We start from the raw sequence: 26777 nt of genomic DNA, 5'->3' as shown, positions 1-26777 counted from the left end.
CTTTTGTCTCCTTTGATATATCCTCTCATAACTTGGGCAATAATGCTACATTGTCTTCATTTATAATTGTGGCAATTTGAATGTACTTTCAACATGATGGATGACAGACCTTAACCATACGCATTATCGGCTGGCTTCATAAAGCGCAAGAATCGCAGAGTGGTTGAAGGAAGTAGCAACCAATGTTTGTTTTGTAAAGCGTCATGATATTGCAGTACCATTATGAGTGAATACATATCCCATCTGTGAGCAGCCTTGTGAGGATCAAAAAGGTACCTAACGTTTGTATAGCCAACTAATTTAGGAACATTAACTGATTTCCTTGGATAAAATAATCCCGAGTCATTGAGATAACAAAAGACATGCTTGATCCCATTCCAATGTTGGCAAGTTGGTGTAGAACTAAATCTTGCCAACAGATTCACTGCAAATGTTAAGTCTGGTCTTGTACATTGTGGCAAATATAATAATGTACCTATTACATTTAAATACTGTATTTCAAGACCAAGTATCTTTTCATCATCTTCTTCAGGATGAAATGGATCATTTTTAGGATTAAGAGACCGAACTACCATCGGGGTATTCAAGAGGTGAGATTTATCCATATAAAATCGCTTAAGGATCTTTTTAGTATAAATTGGTTAATAGAGCAAAACTCTATTTGAACAATGCTCGATCTGCAAGCCAAGACAATACTTTGTTTTCCTTAGATCCTTCATTTGAAACTCTTTTTTTAAGTACTCGACAGCTTTTGTGGGCTCTTCAAAAGTCCCTATTAAGTTCATGTCATTGACACATACTGCCACAATTGCAAATCCTGATTCTGACCTTTTTATAAAAACACGTAGGCATACAAGATCATTGATGTATCCTTTCTTAATCAGATATTCACTGAGACGACTATACCACATTCGTCCTGATTGTTTCAATCCATATAATGATCTTTGCAATTTTATTGAATAGATGTTCCTTTTATTTGCTTCTGACACTTTGAATCCTTTAAGGATTTTCATATAGATGTCAGTATCCAATGTAGCATAAAAATTCGTAGTGGCAACCTCCATGAGACGCATATTAAGTCCTTTTGAGACTGATAAACTAATCAAGTATCGAAACGTGATAGCATCCATCACTGGTGAATACGTCTCATCAAAGTCAATTTCGGGTCTCTGCAAGAAACCTTGAGCCACTAGTCTGGCCTTATACCTAGCAATCTCATTTTTCTCATTTCGTTTCCTTGTGAATACCCACTTGCATCCTATGGGTTTCACGTTTTTAGGCATTTGGACTACAGGTCCAAATACATTACGTTTTTCTAAGGAGGTTAATTTTGCTTGAATTGCCTCTACCCATTTTGGCCAATCATGTCTATGTTGACATTCATCAATAGAACATGGCTCAAATTCATCATTCATAATTTCAGTAGCTACTACGTATGAGAATATGTTATTGACAATAGTTGTCTCACGATTCCACATTTCTTTAGAGTAAGCATAGTTTATAGAAATTTCTTCATTTCTATGTTCTTGTATTCCTTCAAGGATTTTTTCCTCTTTAGGGGCTCGTGTTCTTTCAAGGACTGTTAACTCTTCTGGAGTTAGTTTAGAAAATATGGAATTGTCAATTATTCCAGTATTGTCATTATTGGCACCTATTTGATTCTGTGCCTTTTGTTTCCTAGGATCAGTATCATTGGCTTTAACAGGCCTACCATGCTTCTGGCGTGTGTAATAGATGAATCAATCGCTACCCGCATGGATTATTCATTGCTAACATGAATCTTTGTTGGTGTATTGATAGCAAGAATGTATGATCTCGTTATTTTTGCTGCATCTGTAAATGCATCAGACATTTGGTTGGCAATATTTTGTAAATTTCTTTGCACTTCAATTTTAGATTGAGATGTACGAGGATCTAAATGAGACATATAATTCACTTTCCAGGAAAGTCCAAGCCTTACTTCAGGAGACTTTGCTGTTTTTCCTAAAGATAGGAATGTTGTCTCATCAAAATGGCTATCTACAAAACGTTCGGTAAACAGATCGCCCATCAGGGGCTCAAGATATCTGATGATAGATGATGAGTCATAACCAACATATATTCCTAATTGATGTTGGGGTCTCATTTTGGTGCGTTGAAGGGGTGCAATTGGAACTTGCACAGCACAACCAAAAGTTCTTAAATATAATATATTAGGCTGGTGTCCAAATACAAGTTGTATTGGAGAGTATTGATGATATGCAATGGGTCTTAGGTGAATTAACACGGCGGCATGTAAAACAGCACGAGCCCAAGCAAAAGTCGGTAATTGCGTACGTAATAGCAAAGTTCTTGCAATTAATTGGTTATGCTTTATATATAAATGACTTTGTCATACCATTCTGGGTATGTACATGTGGCACTAGGTGCTCAACATCAATTCCCATTACTGTACAATAATCATCAAATGTCTTTGAAGTAAACTCACCAGCATTGTCCAGACGGATTGCTTTAATTGGGTAATTTGATCATTTGTGCCAACAATCTAGCAAAAGCAACATTACGGGTTGATAGTAGACAAACATGTGACCATCATGCCGATGCATCAATCAGTACCATAAAGTAGCAAAAAGATCCACTTGGTGGATGAATAGATTCACATATGTCCCCTTGAATTCTTTGTAAAAAATGATGGGGATTCTACACCAACTTTAGTGATGGATGGCTTAAGTGTCAATTTGCCTTGTGAGTAAGCAATACAAGTACTCTCATTAGGTGATAGAATCTTTAGGTTCTTTAATGGGCGCCCATGTGAGTTTTTTATGATATCCTACGCATCATAATAACGCATCATAATAGATCCTAGGTGACCAAGATGGTTCTTTAATGGGTGCCCATGTGAGTTTTTTATGATATCCTACGCATCATAGTAGATCCTAGGTGACCAAGATGGTCGTGCCAAATTTTAAAAAGTTCAGGATCAATGAACTTCTAGTTCTTAACTACATAGACTTCAACATTCTTCAAGAATGTGTAATATAACACTTATGAGAAAGCAGGGAGTTTCTCCAATACATGCTTCTGGCATGAAATATTAGCAGTGAAGCATAGAAACTCTCCATCCTTTTCACTTAAAATTTCAATGTGGTATCCATTAAGTCGTATATCTTTGAAACTAAGCAAATTTCTTCTGGATTTGCTAGAATATAAAGCATCATGGATACTTAATTTAATTCTGCTTGGTAACACGAGTGTTGCTCTTCCAGAGCCCTCAATTATGTTTGTAGATTCTGGCATGAAATATTAGCAATGAGGCATAGAATCTCTCCATCCTTTTCACTTAATATTTCAATGTGGTATCCATTGAGTCGTATATGAAACTAAGCAAATTTCTTCTGGATTTGCTAGAATATAAAGCATCATGGATACTTAATTTAATTCCGCTTGGTAACACGAGTGTTGCTCTTCCATAGCCCTCAATTATGTTTGTAGATTTTGATATGGTATTTATTTTAGCCTCAGGACAGGTCAAACCTGAAAAATATTTTATATCCCGAAGGATGGTGTGTGTTGTTGCACTGCCTACTATACAAATATCTCTACCATTACTGGATATCAATGTCTTAGTTTCAAAGTCCATCCTTAAAAAAACATTTACATTAGTGAGGATGTACCACTACAAGAAAAATGGATTTCGGCGTCTAGCAAAATTAGACGCTAAATCTCTTGCGCGTCTAAATTTCGTAGTCACCACGTAGTTGCAAAATTGCTGTAGCAGAAAGTATGGGCATCTAAATTGTTGGTTAGATGCAAAAAGTTTTTTTTTTCCAACTAGCAAATTAGTCGCTAATTGCTAGTTGAAATAGTCCCCCCGCTTAGACGCTAATTGTTCAAGGATAATTTGGAAAAACGGTATCACGACTAATAAATTAGTTGCAAAATGTACCTATTAGTGTCTAATAATTTGTTGCAAATGCCACAAAAATTTGACGCTGAAGGTGTAAGGGTAATTTCATAAAAGGTTTTCGTAACTATTTTATTAGTAGACGAATGTATCTTTTGGTGACCAAAATTCGGTGGTTAATTCTAATACTTTGAGACGTTGAATGTGGAATCCAAAAGGTTTTCGCGACTATTTTATTAGTGGATGAATGTATCTTTTGGTGACCAAATTTGGTGGTTAATTCTAATAATTTTAGATGCTGAATTTGAAATCCAAAAGGTTTTCGTGACTAGTTTATTAGTGGACAAATGTATCTTTTGGTGACAAAAAATTAGTGGTTAATTCTAATCATTTTAGACGCTGAATGTGGAATCCAAAAGGTTTTCACGAGTATTTATTAGTGGACGAATGTATCTTTTGGTGACCAAAATTTAGTGGTTAATTCTAATAATTTTAGACGCTGAATGTGGAATTCAATTATGATAAATTACTTTTTGCTACTAAAAAATTAATTGTAGAATGTGATTTTTTTTTGTTTTTTTTTTTTTTTGAGAAAATAATTAATGGCAAAAGCATTACGTATTGACCTAGTTTATACATTCAACATCAACAAAATAATTGACACAATATAAAAATCTGATCACTAACATCAAATATCATATTTTCATACATATATCTATTTATATATATAGTCCATACATGGATTTTATGCATGATGAGCAACAAAAATCCAAAATGCACTATCACATGTGCATAACAAAAAAAAAAAAAAAAACATGCACCCACATTTTCATCACTACCTATCTATCTGTGCATAACTAACAAAAAAATGCCCACCCCATGTACACCATCTAACAGATATATGAAAACAATCCTAAAAAGATGGTCCTAGCCCCATGTCAAAATATCTACTACTCATACAACAAAAAACTAACCATCAATATTGTTAGCATCTCAAGTGTCACCAGTTGAGGTTTTTGAAATTGCTATAGCTGATGAGGACGAGTCTTCATCAGTTGGAGATGGCGATGGTTATAGGGTTGGAGCTTTACCAGAATGTTGTAGTTCAAGGGCTATAGTTAGCTGCTTCATCATCTCCAACAGGACAAATTGTTGTTGTTCAAGGCTTTTATTTTCTATTTTTGTTGATCAAATAAGATGAACTGCTCTTCCAACTGTTTAATCTTATTTTCTTGTTGTTGCACTATGCACCTTAACTCTGCTTCTGCTGCAGTATCATGATGCTCAGTCTATGAAAATGCAAAATTTTGGTAAAATCCGAAAGTTTTACCCATAACTTCCTCACATATTTCTGCTTTTGTTTTTTCACTTTCCCCTGCTTGTGTTTCATCTTGCAGCTCTATCATTTTTTCCTACCATCAATTCAATGCATAATCAATAAGTCAACTAAGAAACTAAATATATAATTACAAATAAATTATAATTATTCTGGGGTATACAATATGTGACAAAAACTTATGAAATAGCAACATAAAAGAAAGACTACTCAAAGTTCATAGAATATACTACAGCACCAAACAAAAATAAAATTGATGGAGTAGAAAAGCAAGTATCTCACAGATTATCAATCTGAACTTCAATTCCTTAGTTTTAAATTTTAAAGTTAAATATTTACATAAGTTTAAAAACAAGCTAACATAAATTAAACAGTTATGAAAAACTAACCTTTCCATACATAAACTCTTAATGAGAATGAAATTCCATCAAAGGGATAAGGTTTCACTCTTTTTATCACATCTTTATAGTGGAACTACCCAAAATAAATAAAACAAAAGGCTGGTTTTTGACTGCATAAACAGATAGGCATGGCAACAATGACCATTTTCATTCCAAAAACCATTAATGTATACATCATCATATAAGGAAAACCTTCTAAAGTGTCATCAAATTAGCTTGTGGCAGGGTGTGTTCTCAGATATAGCAGGCCATGATTTAGAGGAAGTGATTAGAGCAAAAAAAGATGAAAAGGCTGGACGTTCAAAAAGAAGAAAAAAATGTGCAGCTCAATGTGTCTATACTCCTTGTGGACTAACCTTCTCATCTATATGCAATATAATACAATTTCCACGCTAGTCTTCATACTAACATAGATTCCTCTCATCAGAACATATAACACAAAGCAGAAGCATATTTATGTTTAGGAAAAAACTACTTCTTTTCACTACTCTTGATCACAACACATAACATATAACAGAAGAGACTTTATATCGATAATTGAAAGATGATCAACTTACATGTAGCTTTCTTGCTTGTTCATTAATCCACCCTTTCTTAGCGCTCCAGCGAGTGTCATGAAATAATTGTATAGGACCGATAGATTCCCCAAGTTGGTTTGCCTTAACAGTTCATATGGTCATTGACCATAAATTGAAATAAAATTAGTAAACAGGAAAACAAAGTTGTATATTTGTATAGGTGAATAATATTAAATACCTTTTCCTTTTTGTGCTGAATAAAGTTTTTGAACCCACCGCGGTGGTCACACCTTATCTTCGACCGGTTCCCAGAATAAGTTTTTGACTGTGCCTAACACCACAAAATTTAATATTAAAATACAATACATATATAATAACATTAAAAGCCATGTTGACCTTTCCTAAAACTTTTCACTAGAAAAAAGGTCACAAAGATATATCCAATCATCGAGATTTATAATTTCTTCAGGTCTATTCTGTAATGCTTCCTCCTTAGTAGCATATGCTTTGAATTTCTTGTGTAGGGCACTCTGAAAGCTGTTGAATCTCTTACACAATTTGTGTTTCAGCCATTTGAGTACATAGGGCTCTGTGACATCAATGTTAAACTTGGTCTAAATTCAGCAATAATGTACATGCATTAAACTTATATAAGTATTATATATTATTTTCTTAAGGAAGTATGACAAAATGGATAACGATATGAAAGACATTACCGTGATACGAGCAATCATTTGTTTTTCCACATCGTAGGGAACTTTCTTCCAAGTAAGCACTCTAACGGGGGCATAATTCCTCGTAACTATTCCTACCTCAGTTCTCAAATTTGATGCATTTACTCCAGTAAGTACTCCATCTTCTTTTTGAAAGTCTACATGCAACTTCAACTTCGCTGTTTGTATGAATCTTTCACATCCAACTCCTCTAATCTTCCCTCTCACATTCTTTGCCACAATATTGCCTACAAAATCAAAATAATGCATCATTAGTAAATAATATGTTATCACAAGGATTGTTTACATGTTGGTAAAGTAAAATGGATTCTTAAATTTTAAACAAACATTGGAGACAATATCTAAAATCCAAGAATATATTTCAGTATGCTTATGTTAACCAATATCATAACTTTACCAGTGTTTGCAACAATTTCAGGAGTTGGTACAGCACTCTGATTCATTCGAACAACATTTGCACGTCTAGCTGGGTCCTTCTTGTACCAGGAGCCATCTTCGGAATCTACAAACATCAACATAAGAGAAAAGATACCAGGTAAGATTTAAGTCACTTTATACAATTAATCACATGAAATGTCAAACCATTAACACTTGAATAATATAACCCGAAACCCATTAACATAATTTAGCTCTAACACACCACTTAATAAACCATAAAAATCAATTGAATCACCATCATGCTCCCCTGGCACCATCACTCCACTATTTTGTGTAACTTGACAATGTGACTGATCTTTGTTATGGAAACGCACTCTATTAACAATACAATTGTTAAAAAAATTAACACGAAAATCAGGACCACAAGATAAGAAGTACAGTTCCTTAGTTGTATCATTGCACCTATCAACATGCAAGGTGTTCATCTACACAAAAACATCAATTCCAAATCAATGAAATTACCTAAAACATATTAAACCTTGTTTTGTATGTTTTATAAATGATTAAGGTATACTTACACGATCTTCAAACCATTTAGGAAATAACTTGTCTTGTGTTTTGAATATGTTATCACAATTTTGGGCCTCCAACTCACTTAAATGTTCTCTATTTACATAAACAAAAGAGACAATTATGGTTATAACGCTCAACTTATATACAATTGAAAACATTTGTTTCTCAACAGGTTTCAAACTAAACTTAAAAAGAGACTCACTCTAGAAAAGGTTGCAATTCTTCACAATTGTTCAAGACATACCAATGAGCCTTTTGCAATTCATCTTGTGGAAGTTCAATTAAGTTCCTTGAACCCCATGGACGAGCCTTTTGATAGAAAACCGATAGTACTCCTTTTGGATGTCCATGCAAACTGTCATCATTTCTCTCTGCTCGATTAAATCTAGTTTCAATTCCCTGCGGATACATTGAACAAAATGTTAATGCTTCATTCACAGTATAACCTTCTGCAATAGAGCCCTCCGGTCTAGCTTTGTTTCTAACATATTTTTTCAATTTCCCCAAAAACCTTTCAATTGGATACATCCACTGATATCCAACTAGACCACCCAATTTAGCTTCCAGTGGAAGGTGTATAGCCAAATGAACCATAATATCAAAAAATGCAGGAGGGAAAACCATTTCAAGCTTACAAAGAATTAGGACTATATCTTGTTCCAATCTATTTAGATCATTTACAGACAAAGTCCTAGCACATATTTGTTGGAAGAAGTAGGATAGCTCGACAAGTGCAGTACAAACGTCTTTATGCAAATATGGGTGTATTCCTACGGGCAACAGTTGTTGTAGCAAGACATGACAATCATGACTCTTTAACCCATGAACCTTGCCGTCTTTCACATTGACACATTAGGAGATATTACTTGCATACCCGTCTGGAAACTTCACTGATTTCAAGAGCTGGCGAAATTGTCTTCTCTCATCTAATGTAAGAGTATAACATGCTTGTGGTTTTAAATATCTATCACCATGAGGCTACAAATGTAACTCTTTGCATATGTTCATATCAGCCAAATCGAGTCGAGCTTTATCAGTATCTTTTGATTTCCCTTCGATGTTCAATAATGTGCCAATGATGTTGTCACATATGTTTTTTTCAATGTGCATCACATCAAGGTTATGTCTGATTTTAAGTTTACACCAGTATTCCAACTCAAAGAATATACTTTTCTTTGTCCAATTTGACTCACCAGGACTATGTTTTCTTTTTCTACCTCTATCAACTGATAATATATTTTTCCTGAAACGCACATCATTCACATGAGATTGTTGTTCATGAATTTTATCCCCTGAATATAGCTTCGATGAAGATCTGACTTCTCTATTCCCATCGAATTGCTTGCTTCGCCTCCACTGATGATTTGAGACAAGAATCGTCGATGTCGCATGTAGCATATTTTACTTCTCAACAATTGGGATGAAGTATTCTCGTTACATACAGGACAAGGCTTATAGCCTTTGGTTCTCCATCCGGAAAAATTGCCTAAGGCGGGAAAATCATTAATTGACCACATGACAGCAGCATGTAAATGAAAATGTTCTCCCCGAGCTGTATCATAAGTCTATACACCATCAACCCATAACTCTTTTAATTCTTCAATCAATGGACTCAAATATACATCAATATCTCTTCCAGGTGCTTTAGGCCCTGGAATGAGCAATGACATCATAAAGTAAGGGTCTTTCATACACTTCCATGAAGGCAAATTGTAAGGGACAAGTACCACCGGCCACATGCTATAAGATAGACTCATGTTCCCAAAAGGATTAAAACCATCAGTTGCAATACCCAACCGGACATTTCGGGCATCTTGTGCAAATGAAGGGTATATCTTGTCAAATTCCTTCCAAGATTCAAAATCAGCAGGATGCCTCAACACATCTTCTGTATCTAATCGTTTTTCCTTATGCCACGTCATATCTTCAACTGTGTGCCTTGACATGAAGAGTCGTTGGAGTCTAGGTTTCAATGGGAAGTAACACAGAACCTTATGTGCAATTTTTTTTACCCTTTTCCATTATTAATCTTATATCTAGGTTTATCACATACAGGACATTTATTAGAATTCACATCCTCTTTCCAAAATAATGCACAATCAAACCTACATGCATGTATTGATTCATATCCTGAGCCTAATTGTTGTATAATTTTTCTAGCTTCGTAGTAGGATTCGGGGAGATTGGATCCTTTAGGCAACATAATTTTTATCAATTGTATTATCAAGTCACATGATTTATCAGTCATGTGAATGATGGCTTTTATATGCAACAATTTAACTATGAACTCTAGGACTGAGATGTTGGTGCACCCTGGATACAATTCTTGTTGAGCATATGCAAACATGTCATCAAATTTCTCGTAGTCTACACTCCTAAGATTCTGGGCTATACTACCACCTACATTTGATGAATCCCCATCCATATGAGTTTTTACTGGACCACGAGCATCATTCGGCATTTTCATGATTTCATCATCATCTTCACATTCATTGTCCACTTCATCGCCAGACATGATGTCAAATATGGTTCCAAGATTCATGTGTTCCCCGTGAAAAGTCCATACATCATAACTTCTTGAAAACCCATGTCTATACAAATGTAGCTGAATGGTGTATATATCATGTGATCTTGTATTCAAACAAGATCTAAATGGGCAAAGGGTCTTAACCTCACTATCCAAATGTTGTTTTGCAATGTCTATGAAAGAGTAAATTCCTTGAATATATTCATCGCACAACCTATTAGACAACCAAATCCATCTTCTATCCATTGTGACCTTCTAGGTTAGCAAACAAAACATAAATTCAATATCATAAATATGTTCTATCACAAAGACAATACTCAACCCAATTAAACCACATTCATCCATACAAAGAATATAGTAGTAGTGATAATGTAAATGAGTATAAACGATCAATAAATTAATTAAATATCAATTTACGTAACTTATACCTTCTTTTTTATGGTTGTAGTAGCAGTGGTGCCCGCACTCTTCTTCGCCTCGGTCTTCAAGTCAACTTTAAGATCCTTAAATACCTTAGTTAAAACAAAATAATTAGGTTATAATTTTATAATTTATCAAGAATATGTCATTTTCCTTATATGAAAAGAAATACCACACTCTAAATTTTAAGTGAAAGCATTACAAGTCAATTAAGTACATTATGGTTTTGAGAGAAACCCAAGGTTTCCATGCAAGTTCACTAGCAGACCATCACTCAGAATACTATAGCAATCTTAAAGCTAAATGCTGCATGATATTAAAAGCAGAACCATGTTGAGGCAACCACAAAATCCTTCTTGGTTTAGTGTTCGTCATAGAAGATATATTTAAGAATAAAATTGGCATATTTTATAAAAATAAAGATGAACACAAGTGAAGGAAACATTCAGTGTTGAAGGCTAATGATTTGAGGTAAATGTGACAACATGCAATTACTGAAAAAAAAAAACCACTTAATCTAGAGAAGGGCATAGCTGAAATGAGATAATGGGCAGATAAAATAATCTAAGATATGGCATCTTTTGATGATGATTTAAAGACCTTTACATTTGTTAGCATGTGTGCCAAGAGGATATGGCCTTGGATTAACTTGATAGACACAACCACCAAAAACAAGAAAAAAGAAAGGACTTGGCAGTCTTGCAGCCAAACCAAGAATTCAATACAAGGCTTCAATGAGGTGGGTAGATAAATGGAGTAATAAGGGTGTAAAGATGACAGGGATAGCAGAAAATAATCTAAAATGTGAAGTACATTTTCAACTACAAACGTATATTTCTTGTATATTATAAAGGAGCCACACAAGTTTTATCCTAAAACTGTGATGATCAATACAATTTGAAAGAGAGCCAGAAATTGCCCAAAAATTAAGAAAAGCAAGAAGCCAATATCACTAAATTAAAGTCCTCTCATATCAGATCCAACATTCATCTTGTTCTCCATGCCACTAACAAAGCATGATGCCTTGGAATATATGTTCCATGCTATATGAATGTAATTCATTTAAAAGAGTTAAAACATAGCTCCATAACAGAAAACATGATGGGACCCTGTGCCTCACTCCATTTTGCTAAACAACCCACCCTGTCCTGCATTGTGTGTGTGACAAAATTTGGTATAAAACTCTTTTGTGCAAGTAGGGAAGCGGTTTTCCCTTGACCGCCCTAGGCCTTTAAATAAATGACTAGCAATTGCATGCGCGCTTTTGAGAGAGACACTATCGAGATCAACAAGGAGTATGACTAGCCTTCAGCAACCAAAAGGAAATTAACTATAAAGTTGCAGGACGTCAACCAACTTAGTAGCATGTAGACCAAACCCAAAATGTTGCTAAAGTTGACACAATTGGAGGAAAAACCTTAATCAAAATTATAATCAAATTTTAGTTTAGAAGCCCTATATATTCTCCTCGGAAAAATAGCAAAAGTGTCCCATTCATTCACATAACGGGAAACTCAACATTGATATTACCAAAAAAATTAAAAAAACTAATCACTACACAAATTACTGTAAACAAGAAAACGGTATGAAAAGCACATCATCTTTCTCAAAATCACTTATAATTGTATATTACCAATTTCCTAACACAATACATACCAAGTTTGACGTGGTCCATCAATCCATCAAATGAGCACCAACTCAAATTTCTTCTATTGAGGAAATAGCTAGGGATTTGCGTGGAGAAGAGATTGGGAATTTGGGGAAAGGCTTGCTTTATATAGGTTAGGGTATTCTGTAAATAACTTTAAAACAAAAGGCTTTTAATTAGTAGTTTAATTTTTAAATATAATTATATTTTGCAAACAAATCAATTTGTAACTAAATATTTAGTTAGGAAAGAATTAGTCATAGTTGCCTATAATTGAAGTCTGGCAGGAACTAATAATTTGGGAGGAACATGAATTTTTCAACTTAAATTGGCAACTAAACCGAATTTAGTTGTTGTATATAATTTTTTGCAACTATTGTTAATATGAACACAAACATTTGTTGCTAAAAATACCTTGGGGCCCTTGTAATTATTGTCCAAATATGGGATATTTTGATAATTTCATTTTTCTGTAATTAATCATAATAGTTACTAATAAATTCCTAATTATTTGTAACTAATTTAGATACTAAGGGGTAGTTGCAAAAAATTGTTTTTTTGTAAACAATAATGTAGATGCAAAATATAATATTTTAGATGCAAATTGTCAAATTATGGAGGGAAGAATCGCCGACCAAAAATTGCAACTAAATTTATTAGTCACTAAAGCTACTTCTACGACTAACAAAATAGTCGCAGAACATTAACTTTAGACACCAAAAGTTGGAACATGTGGACCCCAAAAATTTAATCATCTTTGCTGACCAATGACAATTTAGTTGGTAAATGTAGCCTTTCTGCAACTAATTCTGGTTAGTTGCTAATAAATTGGTTGCAGAATGTAGTTTTTCATGTAGTGCGTTTATAGAACTTCATCTTCATAATATGGAACATCATGTCCAATTTTTATCTCTGTTTTACAAACTTCATGTTTGTAATTAATTAGTATTTAGAATTTCAAGTTCTAAAATGATATTTATTTATAAAACTTCAAGTTCATTTATCAAATATAATATGGAAGCACAATTGCTAACATTGGTTATCGAAAATTTAATAAAAACAGATCTAACCATAAAGGTTGTATTTAACAAGATTAAACAGATCCAACCATGAAGGCGGTATTCAACAATAATAAATAGATCTAGCCATAGAGGCAGAATTTAATAAATAGATCCAACCATAGAGGTGAAATTAACAATAATAAGTAGATCCGACCATAGAAGCGGAATTTAACAATAATAAATAAATCTGATCATATAGGTGAAATTTAACAACAATGAATAAATCCGACCATTGAGACATAATTTAATAATAATGAGTAAATCCGACCATAGAGGCAGAATTTAATAATAATGAGTAAATCCAGCCATAAAGGCGGAAATAAAGATTAAAGAACACATATAGGATCGAAGTACTTACTTTCAATAGATGTGCAATGTTACACTTGTTAAGTTTTTCATGCTGATAACGTGTTGTACAATAATTAGGAAATATAAAACAATTAGAAGGACTAATGCATGACTAATGAAAGATAAGAGACTATTGAAATAGAAGAACAATAAAGGGGGCTGAAATTTATTATCTTTTTATTTTAGTACACTAGAATTACAAAGGAGGGAAGGGTTTATAGAGTAATTCTTGCCACCCCCAAACTAATCAAATCTTGCCATTTAGCCACTAGGTGCTGCAAATTGTGACCACCTTTTGCTATTGTCAATAGGTGGCAATAGTATGATGAAAAGTGTCAAATGGTAGATTTATATTTCTTTGCAACAATATATATATATATATATATATATAATATAATATATATATAATATGTAGAGAGAGAGAGAGAGAGAGAGAGTAACTTATGTTGTGGTAATTCGCTAAGGCTTTATATAATATATTATATATTATATATATATATATATAATATATATTTATATATATATATTATATATATATATATATCTATATATATAATAGAGTAGAGAGAGAGAGAGAGAGAGAGAGAGAGAGAGAGAGAGAGAGAGAGAGAGAGAGAGAGTAACTTATGTTGTGGTAATTCGCTAAGGCTTTATATATATATATATTATATTATATATATATTATATATATAGAGTAGAGAGAGAGAGAGAGAGAGAAGAGAGAGAGAGAGAGAGAGAGAGAGAGAGAGAGAGAGAGAGAGAGAGCAACTTATGTTGTGGTAACTCGTTAAGGCTTTACATTAATTTTTGTGCTAACTCTTCCTTTGTTTTTATGAACTTATTCATGTTTTAGTTTTTCCTCCCTCGTAAAACGTGTGATAAGCATTTGATTTTTCTTTTTTTTTTTTTTTTTTCACAAACTAATAATTTAGGAGGAAGGCGAGATATAAATTTGAATAAAAAAAATATTCATTTCTTCTCTTTTTGCTCAAAAAGTTTCAAAATACCACTTTCTCACTCAATGTTTATATCTGTTAATACCTAAAGTACATGCATTTACTCTCTCAGCCAACGTTTTGACAAGTTACCAAGAGTCAATGTAAGAGGGTTTCTGTAGAGTGGAGGCCGATAGATCGAATGGTGGGTGGCTAATTAAATATTCGCCGTCGAATCACTCGAAAATTAGTTAAAACAAGAAACCCTAACTTACACAATGGCAATTGAGAGAAATCAGATGCTAGAGGGAGAGGTATTAAGAAATTTTGCATAAAAAGTGCATTGAGGCAAACCTTGGTTGAGAAAAAGTCGCTTACTTTATTCACACTCGTACATATTCATTATTGTACATGAGTCAAAGATTTAATATCTTAATTTAATTTTATTATTTTTATCACCAGTGATCATATCGCGAAAAAATCTTAATCCATAACAATTAACATGAGCTTAAGAAAACCTTATTTATTTGACTTATCAGAAGTCTCCTGAAGAATATTAACAAAACCATGCCAAAAGTTTGAGCAAAATACTTTTATGTTACAAACTTGTGCATAAAAATTATATTACATACATTCCTACAGAACTTTAACGCCGGCATTCTCTAGGGCGCCCCTTGGGAAATCGCTTCAAATCTGCGCAATAGTTGTAAATCATATAGTACTTTTGCACCCATCTTAAAAATCTTCGGCCATTTGCATCAAGACCTTGAGTTTGCCAACCGTTGTTTGTGGGAATAGACTTATCTTTGAACCGCAATTAGTAGATGAACCAAGTGACGAAACGCAGGCATTGGCATTGAAATTCCTATCATAGGCTGTGAAAGGAGCATTAGACCAATTGGTTTTCACTAGACCGCCTCTGGTTGCCCATTGGTCTGCGTCCCACACACTCGAATAAACCCTCATCGGTTGCTTACTGGGAAAGGGAACTCCAATTGCTTCCTCATTGTTGTACTCTCTTATGGGGATATTATCAACTAAAAAACTGATCCGATCATCAAACAGAAATTTTATTAGAACATTGTATGTGTTCATGCACATAAAGATAATCTTTATCTAAAGTAAGAATGTTTGTTTTAAACATATACACGTATATCTTACATGATGCGTTGAGGATTCCATACAATAGAATAGGTGTGAAATTTTTTGGTTGGGTCGAACCATAGGTAAAACTGTTGCTCCCTGTTCCCCTTCCCTTGAGTGTACACATTAGTGTGGACAATATATGGTTCGCCACTTGAGTTTCCCAAGAACTCGAAGTCAATCTCGTCATGATATGGCCCTTCAGAAGATAGCTGCAACAAAAATTAAATTGATATATATTACCATGCAGTTTGGAAAAAAAAGAATATGATATATACATAGACAGAAAATGGAGATAATCTGTATATATACGTTATGATTTTCATTATGTATTGAATATGCATTAGTAGATTAAAAAAAAAATGGCCACAAGAACATACATAATAAGCAGTAACAGTGCCAGCAGAGTCTCCAGAAACTAGCTTAAGCTCGATGTCGATCCTTCCAAATAGATATTCTCTCTTGGACCGAAACCCGGAGCCGGAGGTTTTGTCAAGAGTAAGCGAGAGAGACTTTCCTCCGTCGAGAATTTTAGCACGATAATCACCCCAGGTTAAGTCAACATCTTGGTAAAAATTATCACCAGTTGCCATGAAAGAACCCACTGAGAAAAAAAGCAAAAAGATTATTTGAACTCTAGGAAAAGTGCTATAAGTTGTCATCTTTAGAGGAGAGAGTGCTTATGTGATATGGGTACGCAAAGTTACTGGAAATAATCTCACACGGAGGCACCTATATATATAATATATATACATATACAAACACAATCAGGATGGATAATGTAAGATGCGTGAAGTGAACACATACGAAAAAAAATAGCTGGAGATTGCAGATTTCTAGCTAATAAACTTCGTTTAGAAGTTCTATTACAGGTCGGTCGGCGTTGGATTAATAAATATTCGTATAGTTTTGCATCAAAAGTAATTGGCTAAAATCTTCTACACATATACCTTTAACACTACTGGGGCAAATTATATACACATATACCTTTAATACAACTGGGGCAAATTATATATGTATGCCGTGGTTGGTGGGTCTCCAAAGATATTGGTATTATCTACAGATCTGGGGTATATACGGTTTTGTGTTGAAAAGACATCTCTAAGTCTTTAAAGACATAATAGATGGTCTTTGTATTATATAAATGATTAAATTTTTCGTCAGACATAATAGATGGTCTTTGTATTATATAAAGGATTAAATTTTTCGTCTCTTAACCGATATGAGACTTTAACATCAGTACTTACGAACAATTATTATTAGTATGATATATAGTACATGAATTTTCAAGTGACAATGATTTTGTTACTATCAATTACATTTTGAATTTCATGTCATAATTAATGGAGAATGGTGCTTTAACGTAGTGTAGAAGATTTGAGTTCCAAGACTTTAGAGTTCAGATAGTCTTAGCATGTTGGCAAAGCTAAGAATAGATGAGCTGGATCTCAATTAGTTTCTGGGAAAGCGTAATTTGATTAATAAATTATCACATAATTGCAAGGTTTTTGCTGTGCTTTATTGGAAAATCCAACTTTTGCAGTGGAACTACGCCACTGCCAAATATTAATGTGAAATACGAGAATACACGTGAGTCTGTCTTTTTCCATATTAAGAAGATTGATTTTCATGTAAAAGTCAAGTCACAACAGTTAATACACTCTGCAAGTCTCCACGGCCGTAAACGAATCCAGTGAGAATGACAGTTGACTCTAAATCTTACAGGTTTCCACAGTTTCTTTATCCATTGATTCTCATAAAATCAAGGTACGCCTTGCCATTTAATTTCCGAGCAAAAAATTCCTTGAAATACTTCTCCAACGGGACGCGCCGGAAAATCACTGGACTATTTGGGCGAATCAGGCTTGGTGCCGGGCCCAACTCAGTGTCTAGCTTGGAACTATAGAATGTTGCTACAGACAGCCTCTCTTTCATTGAGTTTACTGTTGCTCGGTGCTCAATGCTTTTATAGATGCCATTGCTCACAATCTGTAAATGCAAATTAGAGATGTCATAAATAGCAATTTCGCCGTAGGTTTTTCATTATTACAAAAAATACATAATAGAAACTTAACCCCATTTGGATTTACCCGAATCTAACCCGATTAGAGCATAAATACTAGTAAACTAATTCTAAATCAATTAGACAATCGGTTTACCGTTGCCCTTTCACCCCCGAATGAGTTGCTGTAAGCAAATAATCCATCGAGACTAAAAGAAATATACACCATATTCAACAATAGGTTTACGGTCCTTTTCCTATCTGAATTCTTTTGAACTTTTAAGAATATCTATGTTATGAATTTCTTCCCAATTATATGCCATGAAGATTTTTCATTTTATAATATTTTTTGTAAGGAAGAATGTCATGAATCTTATCTTGTATTTGTCAGAGTAAAAGCTCAAATTCAGTTAGGATAGCATTCTGGTCATAATTTACAGCCAAGTGGCTTCATTATCCAATGCAAGAACAGAGTTTTTCCCGGTAGTATAAGAAGTTCAAAAGCAAATTTTACCTCCATGATGTCTCCGATGTTGACTACAAAAGCATTTGGAAGCGGTGTAACTGGAATCCATCTCCCATCTTTGTGAATTTGAAGGCCTTCAGTGTCATTGAGCTGATAGAGAATAGTGAGAGCGTCAGCATCAGAATGTGGTGTGAAACCAATGGCCTTCTCTGGTTCAGGACATGGAGGATAATAATTCATTCTCATTGATTGAACTCCATCATTCAACATATCTCTCATCTCTTCACAATCCATGTTTAATGCTTTAGCCATGTGATCTAATATTCCCATAGCTAGCTTCTTCACTTCCATGGAATAAGTTTCTAACACCTCTCTGCACCAAATTCATGAAGATGAACATAAAAATCACATCTTTCCGTTAACATAAACTTTCCTCAGCAGCACTACGTCGATCAGTACAGTTAATGGCATGTCTCCATCAAATCTTAATTCTCATAGTTAATAAACCACTAGACCCTTAACTATAAATCTATCGGACTGTTCCATGTGAAACATGAATCTAATTCTATGGATTACTGTAATTTTAGAATTAATCACTACATTTGTAAACCAGAACGACAAAAGTGTATGGTAAACGGTTTCAAATTAATTTTATAGAGACCAAGACTGGTTTAATTTGATTGAATGATATGGATGTGGCAGATTAAACCGATTGAGAGTTATAAATGATAGCTCTAATTAGCAGAGTTGAATTGGGCTGATGGAGATAGAGAGATTGAGACACCTGAGATTTGCAGGAAGCTTGTTAAAGAGTTGAGTGTTCCTCAGATTGAGTGGAAGGGTTGTGATATAGAACATATCTGACCAGTCTAGCTTTTGATCCTCTGAAACCACAAAGAGCTGCCCAAAACCTTCATGGTTGTCTGGCTCCAGCCACAACTGCTTCTTTTCTTCATATGGAAGATTGAAGAAATTTTCAATTTCCAACTTGAATTTCTCCAGCAATGAAATACTAACTCCATGGTTTATAACCTGAACTTCATATAAATTTTCATCAGTTTCTGATTAACTTAGTTGCTCTTTATCTTTGAGATGAATAATTAAGTTGACAGTACGAACCTGAAAGAATCCCCATTCTTTGCAAGCTAAGTGCAGCCTCTCCAATTCATAATCCACAGAAGCCAATTTCTGAAGATCAATGACAGGTACAGATGGAAGACAGGAGTCATGGGTGGCAATCGGAGGGTCCTCATGAGAACGAATATATCGAGGTGGGATGTCGACGATGGGTTGTTTTGCTAATTCCTGAACACTCGGTACTATTAAAGATTTACCAAAGTTGACTGCTGCTTCCTCCTGAAACTCTAACTCCATCACTAACAAACAATGAAGCAGCAACAGTAACCACAGGTTAGATTGGAGACAAAGACTCCGGTTTATCGCAAAAAGTTGGACTTCGATAATGTTGAAATTTATCCTTACTGGTCCAATGATGTTCGAGGCCTAAATTTTCTTTTATATATTGTTAATATATGATAAGAAGCATCTACCAACTCACACAATTGGGTTGGACCGTGGGTATTTTATGGGTTTGGATAAAACTCTTTTAAAAAAATTGGTTTGTCAAAAAAGGGGTGTCCAAACCCTTTATAAATTGGATTTGTCAAAAATATATATGATTTTAAGAGATATAAATGGGAAAGTTACTAAAATCATATCATGAAAATTAAATAATTATCCGAACTAATTAATAGAACAAAATAGTTAAGACATTTATTTAAACTTTTAAGTGAAAGTTGTAGGAGTTTACTGATTGAAAAGAAAATTATTTTTTTTTAAGAAAAATAAAATAAAATCAAAATATTACTTAATATTATAAAAATGACGACTTGAAAAAAGATGGACCTAACCAGTGCTGAGGTAGGTTGGGTGACTGTGACCAGTGACTCTATCATATAATATAGAGTTAAATATACAGACCTCCTCTGAGGTTTCAACATTTTTCAGGGAAAGAGAAAAAATTATTAGATTAACACAAACACCTCGTCCATTCAACTTTCTTTATGGTTTCTTTAGGGTTTTCTTACATCGCACCCCTTCAACATATAAAACTAACAAGTTACCCCCATAATTAGCCACTTACAACTTTACCATCAATTTTTGGTGTTAAAATTAAGAGTAAACTACTTTTTCCCACCCTAGGTTTGCCTTAATGACACTTTCCCACCCAAAAAGTTTCAAAATACAGTTTTCCCACCTTAATTTTATATTCTATTAATACCCAAAATACACTTCACTTTCTCAACCGATGTTCAGCTAGTTAACAAGAGTTAGGATAAGAGAGGTTTTATAGAGTAGAGATCGGTTGATCGAATGATGGTGACAAATTGAATATTCATCGCCGGAATCAATCAGAAATCAACTAAGAATAGGAAACACTAACTTTGCAATAGCCAAAAATTGATGAGAAATCAGGTGTCTTGGTAGAGAGGAAACTGAAGATTCAAATGATGGTGATAGAGAGAATTTTTGTTGCCAGAATCGGCGTTAGATATTAAACTTTAAGTGGAAAAGTGGTATTTTGAAACTTTTTGGATGAAAAATTGTCATTAAGGCAAACCTTAGGTGGGAAAAAGTTGTTTACACTTAAAATTAAATAAGGGAAGGGAAAAAAAAGACCTTATATTATAAATTAAGAAGAATTATAAATAAAATATTTTTAAATAATAAAAAGAATCATTAGGGTGCGTTTGGTGCGCTGCACTGGACTGAACTAATTTTTTCGTACTGAATTAGATTAAATATAATATTGTCACATATTTGTTTGTTTCAACATTGTACTTAACTAAATAATAAATATTATTATTCAAAAAATAAAAAATTTGAAATATTTTGAAAAATTAAATAAAATTTTGAAAATAAAAAAAGTTTTAAACTGACACTGGGGTCGCCAGCCAACGCTGTTGGAATCTAGGCTCAGTCTTCGATGACGCATCTGATGACATCAATATCGTGTCAGACAATCTATCCAATGGCGCAAACATGAAACGACACGAGACCTAAAATAAATTACTTGTAGAACGTTGGTCACATTTTGCAAGTGATCAAATACATGGCTAATATTTTTTAAGGACATACACACAAGAAAAAAGTTAGCGGTGGTTGATGTGTTGATTTATTCTGATTTAATAATTTAATTAACTAGTCTAAAGTAAAATTGAAGTTAATTTATCCTCATATGCATCCCGTGTTAATAGTTAAAAAAAAAATTCATAATATTAACTTACATATAAATTAAAGAGTAAACAATCTTTTTTCACTCAAAAAATTTTAAAATACCACATTTTCATCTAAAGTTTATAATTTGTTAATACCTAAAATACACTTTCTTTTCTCAACCAGCTTTCGGCGAGTTATCATGAGTCAGGGTAAGAGGGGTTTTATAAAGCGAAGGTTGGTAGATCGAATGATGGTGATTGATTAAATATTCGTCATCAGAAATCAGCTAAAATAAACAGAAAACCCTAACTTTACAGTGGCCAATAATCAATGAGAAATCATGTGTCAGAGTGAAAATGGTTTTGTAAAGAAGAGACTGGAGGTTCAAATGGTGGTAATAGTGCTGTCGGAGTTGGCTTTGGGTATTGACAAATATAAAGTTTGGGTGAAAAAGTGATATTTTGAAACTTTTTGGGTGGGAAAGTGTCATTAAGGCAACCCTTGGGAGGATTTGATCACTTGTGCAACCCTAAATAAATTAAGATGTAATTAGAAGTTAATATATAACCCACATGCACCATATCCTCGGTTGTTAAGAGGATTTCTCTCTTGTGCAAAATGTGTCAGTATTTAATTCTATATTGATAGAACACATGCCCTGAGTGTTAATGCATCCACATGCTTTTGTTTATAATTCATTTCTCGTAGCTTCCAGGAAGTTACCCAGTTCTTAATTAAATAATTCATGAAATTTCAAAAAGTTTAATTAATTTCCTTCTTTTTCTGTGTATATAAATACCCTTAATGCCATTTCGAGGTAGGTATATACTATTGTTTTTACTTGAAGCGATGATCAATATGGCATCATCTCAACCACCACTTGAGAACTCTGAATTCTCCATAGTTAGTGTGCAGGAACTCATCAAAGACCCTAATATCACTGTGCCAAATAGCTACTTTCGTCCAGATTAAGAGCCTCCAAAACTCTTAAACGGAAACCATTACTTCCCTGCAATCCCCACTATTGACTTGGAACGTTTGGTTTCCAAGGAACAGGCGGAGTTTGAACTAGCGAAGTTGGAATCGACGTGCAAAGAATGGGGTATCCTTCAGGTTAGTAATCGTTAGTGGAACTATGAAGGTTCGTCTAGTTGATTAATTGTAATTTCATGAACCCAAGTTTTGTGTTACTATGATGTAGTTGGTGAACCATGGAGTTAGCTCTTCACTGCTGGAGAAGCTGAAATTTGAGATCCAAGAATTTTTTAATCTTCCTCTAGAAGAGAAAATGAAATACAAAATAAAGCCTGACGACTTTGAAGGTTATGGAAGCGTCGTCCGATCCGATGGAAAACTTGATTGGGGGGATAAGTTGTACATGACAACTAACCCTATTCACATGAGAGAATCGCACCTTTTCCCAGAGCTCCCTTCACCCTTAAGGTCATCCATCTTTCTCTTGGATCTCAGAGAAATAACATCTTTAATTTCTTTTTGGTAAAATTTTAATGGTTTTATTATCTGGCATTTATTATTTATTTAATAGTGCATGCACATGCAGGAATACTTTAGAGTGTTACTTCCAGGAAATGTAAAATCTTTCCAGAAAAATTTTTGGAATGATAGGAAAGACTCTGAACACGGAGATTAAAGAAATGGAAGAATTGTTTGAAGATGGGATCCAATCAGTGCGGTTAATTATTATCCTCCATGTTCAAAACCAGAGCTGGTTATGGGTCTTGCACCTCACTCTGATGCTACTGTTATCACTATTTTGAATCAACTTAATGGAGTTGATGGTCTTCACATTAAAAAGGATAGCGTTTGGATTCCCGTCAGCATCCTTCCTGGAGCTCTTGCAATAAACTTTGGGAGATATTCTAGAGGTTTGTCAAACCTTTCTCTCTCGTTCTCTTAAAAGTAAAAATTAAAGAAATAGAAAAGGAAGAAGAGAAAATTAATAATTAAATATGTATATCATGTAGTATTCTGTTCAGTATAAATGATATTGACATACAGTGGCGGATCCAAGATTTTTGTAGAGGGGCCTCCGCAGTTCCGCCATTATTTGCCAAATTACTAGTGAAAACATTAAAAAATTATTAAACCTTAATTAAAAAAATAATACAATATTAAGAACCTGAGAAAAAAAAATATATAATAACACAATATTTTCTTATTTGAATAAATCTATGAGAAGGAAAATTTTGAGTAAAAGTGTTGAGTAAACCTTAAACAAAACATTCTTTTAATATTTTTATTTTTGGCTTTCAAATATTACAATATAAATTTTCATAGTGTTGATCAAACCTAGCCTAATTAAGCTAAAGTCAACCAAAATTTAAATCAAGTCAACGTTACATTGACTTTTAATATGAATTAATAAAAGAGGGGAATTTTTTTTTAGTATAAACATAGATAGTAACTCAAATTTCTTTAATAATTTTGAATAACTGAACGGTGACGTTTAAAATATAGAAAAGTGGTGGGTGAAGGGTGAAGAATAACGTTCTTTAAAATATAGTTAAGGTTTTAATTTGAGAAAACAGATTCATTCTTAGACAGAAAATACAAAATAAACTCATAAGATAAATACTTTTTTCTTTCAAATTAGAATAAAAAACCTCAAAAAGAAAAAATTGATTCAATCTTTAAATAAACTAAATTGAAATGAACAATACACATACCTAAAATTGATAAAACAGAAAACCGGGCTAATTATGACACCTTGAGTAGTGAAAATTTAACAATTTCAGTCTTAAAAAATTTTAAGAGCGAATAACATGAGAAAGAGAAAGAGAGAGTGAAGAATTTGGGGATAAAATCATAAAAAACAGGTAAAACTGTGTAAAAAAATACTAAAGAGAGTTTTAAACTTTTAATATGATGTGGGCTTAGAATATATATAATAAGTTTTTTTGTAGACCTAGATATACAGTATATATAATAGTTCTTATTTTTTAAAAATCTGAAGGTGGGTCTGGATATATATGTTAATTAACAATTTTTTATGGCTTGTATATTAATAAATTTTTTTTTAAATCTAAGGGCCTACCCTCAAAGGGGCTGAATCCGCCCCTGCTGACATATAAATAATAGTTTCAAGATCAGGATTCTTTCTCTACTTAATTTTTACTTGCATAGTTTCAAGAATCTAATTTCAAGTTAATAAAAAGAAAAAGAATCGCACGAGAGATATCCACCATATTTGTGTATTTATCTGAGTCCGTTGGGTTTGTAGAGTATTCTATGGTCTTGAAAATTAGGCAGACTCCAATATAAGTTTGAATACTTCGGATACCTAAAAAGAAAAAAGAAAAAGAATTGAGAGTTCCGGGTTTACATTTGCGTAAACTAATATGTTTATGTTGTAGTAAATAACTTGTACATTTTAATTTTATTAATGTGGTGAATAAATCTACTCAGATAATGAGCAACGCACTTTATCAGACCGTCGAGCACAAAGCATCAATAAACTCGGTGAAAGAGAGGATATCAATTGCTTTTTTAGTCGGCCCCAAGTTTGATGCAGAGATTGGACCTGCAAGAAGCCTGATAAATCCTGAAAACCCACGGACGGAAGAGTACTTTAAAAGTTTCTTCTCCCGTAAGCTCAAAGGAAAGACAAACTTGGAGTACATGAAGATTGAAAATGGTGAAAGCATGCACCACAATATTTGAATAAATGGTCCTAATATTACTGTTTGGAAGCTTTGTAGTATTATCTCACTGACATGCTACTACGTGTAGTAGAATATTTAATCTATGTAAAAATAATGCGATTTCATGGTTTCGGTTCTGGTCGTTCTTGATAATATTCTATTTGGGCTTTTGCTTTATTTAGCCCAGCCCATTTAAAATGATAACATTTGTAGCCCATGTCGATCCTTGGATTCCATACTTCCTTTAACAATCTTTTCTTTATAAACAAGTGTGAGTGGAATTGGATCATCATTTATAAAAGGATTATTATTCGACACCCCTCCTAAGGTTTTAGTGTTAATCACTCACATCCCAAAGGTATAAAAAATTAGCCTTGAGCTCCTATCACTGTGGATATTAATCGTTCTTGTAACTGGGTAAAAAATACACCAATTAACATAAATCCCTAAACTAACAACTAAAGGGGGAGGTATTGGATAATTGTTCAAATGTGCGGGGAGCTTAAGGTAATTTTTCACACTTTTGGGGGTGTGAGTTACTTAAACTGAAACCTCACGACAGGTGAGGGATAATAGTCCTTAAAAAAAAAAAAAAAAAAAAAATTATATCAAAGAATTAAAGATGACATACCTCGAGTTTCTATAAACAGAAAATGGAGAGAGCCTTCCCTTTTATCTCCCACTCTCCTATCATACCAAGACAAATATTATCGTGTTCTTATCTAATAGGAGAGATACTTGAAAGAAAAAGCACAAGAGATATCATACATTTCTCTTAGTCCACAATCTTTAAATATTACTTCCGACGCCACGTATGTAGAATATCATGGCTGATACACACACACACACACACACACACACATTTCTCTTAGTCCATAATCTTTAAATATTGCTTTTGACCCCACGTATGTAGAATATCATGGCTGATATATATAAGAGCTGATTAATAATTTGATAGACCACCCATTACTATGATGTATCTAAAGAAGAGGAGAAAGGGCATTAGTGGGAAGAAGAGCAGTGAGAATTAGTTAGAGGAATAATCCACGTGTCCTAGAATTAGAGAATATTAGTGGGGAATCAAGTGTGCATAAAAAGGGAACCAATATTGTGAAAGGAGTTAAGTTGTTTTCTAAAGGGAATATTGTTGGGAGGCCACTAGCTCCTCGAAATGCTAGTAACTATGTTTTCTTTTCTTACTTATTACTATTTCCTTTGAATGTCTGCATTTGTTACTCTTTTATCAATATAATACATCTCATTATTCTACATATCATTTCCCAGTTGCTGTGTTTTCTTGATTGTGAGTGTTTGGTTCTTTTTAATTATTGATTATATTGGAGTTCTTATCAAATTGGCATCAAAGCCAAGTTAGGTATGGTTAAAACAAAAATAGAGAATATAATTGATGGTCTGGAAAAGGAGATGGGATTTGTGAAGGAGGATTTGGGAACCGTTAATTAAGGAGTATCCATTCTGGAACTTCGGGAATGGATGAGGTTAAGGGACGAGAAGAAGGAAAG

The 26777-nt window shown here is 33.6% G+C and overlaps 1 protein-coding gene, 1 long non-coding RNA gene and 2 pseudogenes across 2 annotated transcripts; 1 reads left to right on the top strand and 3 right to left on the bottom strand.

The window, feature by feature from the left end:
* Positions 1–15408: 15408 nt before the first annotated feature.
* Positions 15409–18610, bottom strand: LOC116120953 (annotated as a pseudogene).
* Positions 18516–19747, bottom strand: LOC116120942 (protein SRG1-like). Its single transcript, XM_031406922.1, has 4 exons — positions 19493–19747; positions 19158–19405; positions 18571–18746; positions 18516–18523 (listed from the first exon to the last, which is right to left on the bottom strand). Exons 1-4 carry the CDS (start codon positions 19745–19747, stop codon positions 18516–18518), a joined length of 687 nt encoding a protein of 228 aa, XP_031262782.1.
* A 2703-nt stretch (positions 19748–22450) lies between these two features.
* Positions 22451–23510, top strand: LOC116120941 (annotated as a pseudogene).
* Positions 23511–25102: 1592 nt separating this feature from the next.
* LOC116120954 lies at positions 25103–25944 on the bottom strand. Its single transcript, XR_004126622.1, has 2 exons — positions 25886–25944; positions 25103–25144 (listed from the first exon to the last, which is right to left on the bottom strand). It is a non-coding gene; the product is annotated as an uncharacterized LOC116120954 (long non-coding RNA).
* Between the last annotated feature and the right edge of the window lie 833 nt (positions 25945–26777).

Source organism: Pistacia vera, unplaced genomic scaffold (genome assembly GCF_008641045.1).
Source record: "Pistacia vera cultivar Batoury unplaced genomic scaffold, PisVer_v2 Contig951, whole genome shotgun sequence".
NCBI classification, from domain to species: Eukaryota; Viridiplantae; Streptophyta; class Magnoliopsida; order Sapindales; family Anacardiaceae; genus Pistacia; species Pistacia vera.
Note: the sequence above shows the minus strand (reverse complement) of the source record. Positions and strands in the feature narration are given on the sequence as shown.